This window comes from Spinacia oleracea, chromosome 5 (assembly GCF_020520425.1).
Source record: "Spinacia oleracea cultivar Varoflay chromosome 5, BTI_SOV_V1, whole genome shotgun sequence".
In the NCBI taxonomy this organism is placed as follows: Eukaryota; Viridiplantae; Streptophyta; class Magnoliopsida; order Caryophyllales; family Amaranthaceae; genus Spinacia; species Spinacia oleracea.
In genome coordinates, this window is record NC_079491.1 from 5,331,168 (window position 1) to 5,340,084 (window position 8,917).

At 36.8% G+C, this 8,917-nt stretch overlaps 1 protein-coding gene across 3 annotated transcripts; it reads right to left on the reverse strand.

Annotated features, from left to right (window-relative positions):
* Positions 1 to 1,768: 1,768 nt before the first annotated feature.
* Positions 1,769 to 8,319, reverse strand: LOC110797301 (factor of DNA methylation 1). 3 transcript variants are annotated; one of them, XM_056827982.1, is made up of 8 exons: positions 8,115 to 8,300; positions 6,425 to 7,332; positions 5,687 to 5,868; positions 4,704 to 4,793; positions 4,337 to 4,624; positions 3,270 to 3,485; positions 2,914 to 3,177; positions 1,769 to 1,940 (listed from the first exon to the last, which is right to left on the reverse strand). In XM_056827982.1, exons 2-7 carry the CDS (start codon positions 7,320 to 7,322, stop codon positions 2,950 to 2,952), a joined length of 1,902 nt encoding a protein of 633 aa, XP_056683960.1. In that variant the 5' UTR covers positions 7,323 to 7,332; positions 8,115 to 8,300; the 3' UTR covers positions 1,769 to 1,940; positions 2,914 to 2,949. The 3 variants fall into 3 exon arrangements, with proteins under 3 accessions (XP_056683960.1, XP_021858096.1, XP_021858097.1); XM_022002404.2 differs by lacking the exon at positions 1,769 to 1,940 and adding an exon at positions 2,152 to 2,451 and having other exon boundaries at positions 8,115 to 8,319; XM_022002405.2 differs by lacking the exon at positions 1,769 to 1,940 and adding an exon at positions 2,152 to 2,451 and having other exon boundaries at positions 6,425 to 7,329; positions 8,115 to 8,299.
* Between the last annotated feature and the right edge of the window lie 598 nt (positions 8,320 to 8,917).

The window sequence follows — 8,917 nt, forward strand, 5'->3', positions numbered from 1 at the left end:
TTGATCGACCAACAACACCATAACCCCCAACCAACCAGTTAAGTTCTCTGAATAATAGTCGGAATTGTCCTCTCCAGAACTATCCGAAATGTCAGACATAACATCATCATCCCCAGATGTGAAGTTGTCTGATTCAAAGGGCAGAATTTTAGTCTTAGCCGAAAGATTATTCGAAAACGAGAAACCATTGGAATCAAACACATTCTGATCACCATTGGCGAAGCAGATTTGGAGTGAATCATACAAAAAATCAACATAAAAATCGAGCAAGTTAATTGAGGTGGGAATATTGTTGTAGGGAATATTGGTGATAGGGTGGCGAAGGCGAAGCTTACCGGGAGTAAGCTCTTCAGCAAAAACGAAGAATGTTTTGGAGTTGTCATGAAGGGGTTCAATATTAAATAATCTCCCATATGTGATGAGTAAAGGGTCAGTTGAATGCTTGAAAACTGGGGAATGCGTCAGAATTTTGAGGGGTAGAGACCAATGCAAAAGGCTGTCAGGGGGATCAAAAGAAGAACGCCAGTTCTTGCAAACTGCTAGAAAACTAGAATGATTGAACCCGCATTTAAGGTAATCGATAATGGTTGAAATAGCTTGTTCAGGGAGATTGGACCAATCTACCTTCCTCGGCTTTAAATTTAAATTTGAATTTCTATTTCTTTGACTCTCTCCCATTGCGAATTTTTGGAGTTTAAGAATGTTGTGCATCACTCTGTATCGACGCCATGCCAATAAATAGGGGGTGAACCAATTGAGGTTGGCATGAGTGGTTAAGGGCCTCTTGCTCCTTAACCAATGTTTCGGGTTCGAACCTTGGGAATGGAAAAAATCTCAACTAGGAGGGATGCTGCCCATCGAGGTACCCATGCAAACTCCCACGGGAGATTACCTCGCCGAAGGCGGTGAGAACTCTTCGTAGTAGAACCAAAAAAATAAAAATAAATAGGGGGTGAAGTAGTAGCTTATTTTGGCGCTATTTTTCGAAACATCGTCTTTGACTAGTGGGAACTCGAGATTACATTTATTTTTTCGAGAATTTCTGTGTTCAATGGATCAACTAATTGCTACGGAGTAGTTTGCTTTTGCTACTTACCATTAATATTTAATATAGCTCCTTTATTTCATTTTACTAATCATATCAATTGAATTTGCTACCTTTGCTGTCTTAAAAAACACAACTCTTCGCATTCCAATCATGGTGGGATTCCGTAAATTGGATGGTACACTACTCACTAGGGTGCATAAATCACAAGCCACTAGTCCAACGTACTTTTTATTTTTAGCGCAATGCGTTCAGTTGAACCCAGTAAAGCCATACTGCTACCGCCACTGCGTAAGATGACCCTTTTTCTTCTACTACGAACTCCCTCTGTTCCTGAAAATTTTCCTATTTTCCAAATTAATGCACTCCGTATCTTTTTGTTCTACTTATTTGAAATATATATTCTCTTTACGGAAAATAATTCTCACAAAATTACCCTCATCCTAAAATTTTAGTTTCAACTCTATCCCACATTTATTCTTTAACCTACCCACTTGCATTTGTTATTTGTCTACTTTCATTCTTCTTTTTAATATTTTCTCTCACCGGCCTTAAGTAATGCTGAAGTACTTTTCTTTTTCATACTTCCTCTTTCATTTAATTAATGTTAAAATATATTTTTAAAAAAAATATTTTCTCTTTTCTTCCAATCATTACAAGATTCTAAGTTTCTTAATCTCCTCCCCAAATCCAAATGAGAAAAACAAAAGTAAACGGAGGGAGTACAAAACAAGTACCTTTTGCTCCTTTTTTGGATCAAATATACAGTAATACAGCCATTTAATTCCCATTGGAGAAAATTTTACCTTAAAGCATGGGCTGGTTTTTCATCAAAGGCTAGAAAATTGGTATCACTGTTCAGGGTATCAGCACATTGGAGCTCAAAAGTCACAACCTGAGAAAATGTATGCGAATCTGGAAACATTAGTTATGGCCTCCATGGGCCGAAGGCCCAACAAATTAAATACCCTACTCATCTACTCTAAATAGCCCAAAATATCCTCTTTTCATGAAGACAGGGAGTAACAAAATGGGAGAAAAGAACAGGAAGAAAAAGACGACAAAATGTCCTCTTGTCAATCCAAGTTTAAAGATCCGCTTCGAGCTACGCAAATCACCATAAAATTAGCAGAAGAAATCAGTAAGATGTGAACTTAACAAGAAACAAGAAACAAGAAACTACAGAGGATACACTAATCCTATGGAGTACAATCAACAGATGAACAAATGTCTGAATGGTATGTACTTTTATTAAGTTCATGGTTACACAAATCATCCAGCTTAGCGCGAAATTGGGTGAAAAATTAACCGACTGATACACAAATGTCATGGCTCTACATCTGCCATTTAGGTGAAAATTGGAGGCCAGAACAACACTGCATATTTGCATTTGCTAGAGATCAATCCTGCGCGACAAAATTCGGAGACAGATATTCAACATTGGAAGTAAATTTGTCAATGAAATTGAAACAATTGATCATCTTAATTTTCAAATTTTATGTTTTAGGAACAACGGCCAAAAGATATAATTAGTTTCATCAGACCACAAACGTTATCAGTAAAAGCCTGTGGGATGGACAAACAACGATGGTAGAAGGAAACTCAGAAAAACTGACAATTGAAACAGAAAAACGAAGCAGATAAATAACAGACATTACCCATAACTTTATGAGACCCAACCCCCCAAAACTCAAACAAAAAAAAACAAAAAAACAAAAAAGCACACACAAAGCAACTTCTACAACATGTAATCACCCAATTTGCTTTCTTCAAAAGTTATTCAAATAACTAAATGCAAGCTTATGCACAAAGCATTTCAACAACACAACAAAATAGAAACCAAGTAAGGTAATCAAACACACACTTACCCAAAGACTTTCTGGAGAGGGAGCAAGTGAGCAACTTCACCTCTTGCGCTTCAGAGTCTTCAGATTCTTGAAGATATAATTCACCACTTCCTTCACCGTTGCCTTACGTCCTTCCTTGTAGTTCCAGAGTTCGTTGATCACATATCTCCCACTTGGATTATACTCATTCAGCTCTTTTAAGGCTATTGTAACTGTTTTGTGCACTTCCTCACCCCATTGTTCCTTGAGCTTCGTCAATTTTTCATCATTTTCATTAATTATTTCCTGCACCATGAATCCATTGCACAGTTCAAATGGTAAGTACAAATACAAAAATAGGACCAGCAATTTGGACTTAAAAGGAAGACATAATTCACCTCAGTCTTTCCATCACGTTCAATGATACTAAAAGGATGCCACGCTGGATCTTTTAAATTTTCTTGCCACAACGAGCATCCCTCACTTGCCTTTAAAAAGGCCTCGTCTATAGTGAATCTTCTCTTGCACTCTTCAACAAAGGCCTTCTCATCAATTTCACCCATTCTTTTGATTCCAATATTAGTGCGGTTGCTTTGCAACATTTCCAATAGAGCCTAGCATATGAAAAGTAAAATGAATATTAATCATTATGTGAAACAGAGGAGTCCAGAAACCACAGCATATAGTAGCACCTACAATGCTGATGAATTCATCTCAGATGTCTGAAATTACTATTACGCAGCCAAAGAAACAACCAATACAACATGAATAACAACAATTAACCCTGAAATAGAATCAGCCAGCTACAACAAGGTAATAGATGAAAAATAAGCAAGAAAAAGAACTATTAATATTACTTCAGCTTAGTACAGAAGATATATACCAGTGTATAAAAAAGCACAAGGCGCACTAAAGAGATAAGAGTCCTAGAGCCTAAGCTCCTCATCGAAGTGAAGTGCACTTTCTAAAAATTGAAGGTCTCTTTTCTATTATGCACAAAAAAATGGAGTATTTAAACCACAAAAATATATAAACATCAGATTTTCTTCCCTATTACTCTTTGACTCTTTGTTTTAAAAAAAAATAAAGCATATAACATAGTGTTTATCACGCACTGTCCACTAGGAAACAAATATACTATAAACATCCCTGGCTGTTGTCTTCTTCTTTTCTTTTCTTCTTTTTCCTTTCCTTTTGCACTATTGGCCCACTTTTTATTGTTAAGGATTAATAGGGTGTGGTCCAGAACACAGTAACAACATAAAAAAAGAAGATTCCAACAGAAAATAAAAATAGAAAAAAGAATTTCAAGGACTAAATAAGCGCTTTGCGCTTCAACGCGCTTTTTCATACACTGATATATACTAGTATCTTCCATGTAACTAAAGGATTATGATCTATGATGATGATGATGATTACACTACTTGTTTATATATATGGGAGAAATAATGTTGCAAAGACATACTGCGATTAACACGTTGCGAGCTTCCTGCAGTTCATCGTTGCTCTGCCTTTGTTTTATCACTAGAGTTTGATTCATTGCTTCTAGATGGTTCATATCATCAATCTTCTGTTCCAATTCTTCGGTCATCTCCTTCATCTTTCTCTGGACTGCGGCATCATCATCATCTCCCAGATGCTTCATAACTTCTAATTTTCCCTTTAACTCCTCGATCTCCAACTGCAACTTCTGCCTAGCATCCAGCTCCTTTTCTAACTGAAGAATTTTCTTCAAGGCCTCTTCCTTCTCTCTCTGCAAATTCAGAACTTAGTGAGAGAGGAATAAATATGGAACATACATGCTTTGATGGCACATGCTAACGAAATTTTACCTTTTGTTCTTCAACAAGCCTCAACACATTTTCATCTGCTTTCTTCTGCTCCACAGAAGCCATTTGCAGCGAGTTGTTTCTTTCATCATTCTAAAAGACCATAAAATTTCACCCAAATCAGCAACCCAATGTAGACAACTTTAATAAACATCTATCTATGGTTACCAGATATCACCCAAAACGACCTAGGAAGCACAGAATATGGAACATAACATGATGGCATGGTAAGATGCATTCTAAGAAAAGGCTAAGATAGAGCAGGGCAAGAGGCTGAGTGCCTGAGTCAGCAACAAATGAAACCATCTTTTATGAGCTACAGTATATGTATGATAGAGGACACTTCTACAGAATTTCTGTTGACTGAAAATCCACTTTTGCAATGCTTGAACCCAACAAAGTGGATTGACCTATACAACTTTAATTACAACTAAAGGTCATACAATTTCAACACTACAGCATATTCTCTTTTCAATCACAGTATCACAGCCTAACCAGTTGAAGGCCAGAACATCACTGTCAGGTTTTTCAGCATCTGCAACAGTCATAGACAACCACCCAACCAAGTTATGTCTAACTGGATGCATAGTATTAAACATAGTGTAGTATTAACACTAGGTTTTTCATTTATCTGATAAAAACATAATGTGTAGTATTAAACGTAGTATTAGAATAAACTGGATGCATAGATTATACAGCTCATAGATATGTCTAACTATTTTACTCTTCTCTCAATGTACTTCTATATGAAAGCCATTAGTTAATTCCTCTGTTTTCATTGTATAAGCCACTAAACACGTTAGATCTCATATGGTCTAAAAATCAATTGTACTTTCAGAGACAACCCTTACATTTTTAAAAAACAGGAAATTCACAGCAAAAAACAAAAAGAAACAATTGACCTTCTTGTCTCAAATCCAATCCAGGGAAATCATTAAGCATAACAACCGAAAAGTAAAAACACAAAAGTGCCAAAAACCGCGCACCTGCTGCTTCTCCTCATCAAGCTTTTGCCGCTCACGCTCAGTTAAGACCTCACGTTTGCTTAATTCTCTAGTACGCCAATCAAGTTGTTTTTTCTTCGCATCCAAATCATGGTTCATCTTTTCTTGTTCTGCTAATATCCTTTGAACATGATCCCGAGCAATCCGCTGCATCTTACGGGTTTCTGTCACATAAAATAATAACTGCACTCGGTAAACAAGCCTGGAGCTTTCTAACTTTTCACACACCCCCCCCCCCCCCCCCCATCTTGAACAAAGAAGAAACTGAATAAAATGCAAAATGTGAGCCTGAAACAAACAAAAGAAACGGACATGCCCTGGAAGATGCACTCATATAAAAGAAACAAAACCAAAAGTTTTCTTGTCAACATCTGATTCATCGGAAACCTAAAGAAGATCCTATATCAAAGACCAGACAAATGAACAGACACTTGCTATCTCTTGAACTCATGCAAGACAAGCATATCCACAGTTAGAAATCTCTCAGCCGGATATGGTTAACAGTCCATGAGAAACAATTCAACAAACATGCATTTCATACCCGGCTTTCAAAGACTTGGGTGTTCCACAAAGACAAAGAGAAACTGAATCAAACATATTCTAACATAGCAAAAATTTGAACAACGTTAACTTTAACAGATGTATCAGTAAAAGTATTAAAGCATCATAGCACATCCTGAGAGGCTGGGATGATATGCATTATGGTGAAAAGAAACAGACCTTCATAAAATGCTTGGTGGAGTCTGTCTTTCTCTTCGAGCATGCGACTCAAGGACATAGCTTTCTCATTGACCTTGGATTGCATTTCATCCAGATTCTGGTTCTTCATGTCAATCTCATTAGCCAAGGTGACAACCATATTTTCTTTGTCCTGTTTTCCCTTTAGCATAACTTCTGAAAGTGTCTTGAGTTCTCGGTTCTTGCGTAGGTACTCTCCCATCTGGCCCTCTGCATGATAATCATCTGCCCGGGCAAACCATCCGTATATACTACTACCAAGATTCCCTTTTTTTGCAATCCATTCCTTCTTACTGTGACGGCCAGATTCAAATGACATCTCAAAGTCCACTGCATTTTTGAAGCCAGCCCACTCCTTCTCAAAGTGAATCACAGCTTGGGAAATTTGTTCTTTTTCGTCATGAAAAACTTCAACCCCAAGAGGCTTATACTTGGAGAAAGTTTTCATCCAGAAACCATTGTCAGTCAATTGTTTTCCAGTCTTCACATCACTCACAATGTTGACAACAACGCCAGTCCATGGCCAGCAATAGATTTCCTCCCTTTTTTCACTAACTTGTGGTTCGGGATCAGCAGCTTGAGTAGGTTGTGCGGGTCCAAAACCCATATCAACTTCCAGATATCTTGCCAATGCAAGATGGGTAGCCTTTTGTTTAGCACTTCGATGGGAAGCACCCTTGGCAACACCGGAGGCATGTTGGTACAGGTCCTTCATTCCATATTCTTGTTTCTTCTTTCCGGCACAGAATGGGCACCTAAGGGTACCGTTTGGTTTCTTCACCTTGTATATCCCGGATTTCAGTTCTTGATATGGTTTCTCTACATACTCCTCAATTTCCGAATCACTGATGCCAGAATCTTCACCTGAGCTGTTCTCCATCAAGTTTCTTCTAGAATAAGAAAAAAGCTAACTAGTCAAATAATGGTCATACCAGTAGCATAATGCTGCAGAATGAAACATATAAATCTTCATATAACAGACTCAATGCAACAAATGGGTCTTTTCATAATCCATAAAAGAAACCAAATTTCCTGTCTAAATATCTGCGGTTCATGCAATAATGTCAAATGCCACCGAATGTCACCGGGTATATAAACAAGTTCGAGTTAGGCCGAGCTCCTGGGTTAATGCTTCCATTACATTTACAAGCTTTTTTTACAAATGTTTTCAGAATTAAAGTCTCATAAGCTCTTAGAATCTCTTAGATGATGCTCACTTCAAACCAGTACTGCTGCAACTAGCCAAATACCACGACATGCACTGACATGAAGGCTAACATTAAAAAGTTATCAAACTTAACAAAAGTTCTTCAATATTCTGACCCTAACAAAAATTTCTTCAATATTCAGAAAAAATAGTGCTGAAAACTGGTTTAAATTTCATCAAGCTAACCTAATTTTCATCTAGAAAATGCTGAGGTAAAAAAAACCCAGATTTGGGGATAAACAAATGAAAACCCTAACCCGCAAAATTGACACAATGTTCGGCAAATTCGCTCAAAAGTTCTTAAAAATCAACACTCCCAATTGAACCCAGCAACCATGTAATCACAAAATCGTTAAACAGAAATCGAAAAAACACAATCTAAAAAGTAGAACATACAATTACATTGTTAAAAACGTCGGAGATTCTGGAAGTAAAAATCATTCGAAGAAAGAGCAAAGAACTAACCTTGAGAGAAGCAGAGAGATCGAAAGTGAGAGAGTGGGAGGGAGATGGCAGTAGAAACCCCGAGACTTGAGAGTGTCTCTTCCTCACTTCAACTACTCTGCTGTGACTGTGAGAAATGCGACCGCCATGGAATTTCTATTTGGCTAAATGGAAGTCACTTGACTAATTCCATAATTGGTTGACCAAATTGATAGTCACGCCGTTCCCAAATTGATAGTCCGTACGTGTGTTAAAATATTTATTGCTTTTATTAATTTTTTGTGTTCCTAAATTCTCATTTTCCTCGAGTAAAAGTGGTTGTGTTTGATTGTTAAAGGATTTGCAAAAAATAGGATTTGCAAAAAATTATAGGATTTGCAAAAATTATAGGATTGACCAATTCTAATCTAGGTGTTAGGAAGTAAGAAGAATGAAATAGTTATTAGGATGATTGTATTGATAAGCTGAATAGAAGATTTGTCCTCAAATTTACAAAAATTACACCATATAAATCATGCTCACACATTTATCATTAGATTCACCAATTCGCAATAGCTTAATCAGGTAATTCCAATGAAGGTAACAAGCCTTACAACAACATAGAACAATCATAGAATCATAAAATGTCAAAAATACTTGAGTAAACAAAAATTATACATAAAAATCATAAACAAAAAACACGGTATTTATTTGTAATAAAATACAAGTTAAAAATCAAAAGAGAACACAAATAGACTAATTTTAAAAAGATGATCATGCAAAATCTAGGAAAAGATACCCAAAGGGTACGAAATCAACTGAAAATTTGCTTGCATGCATGTGAG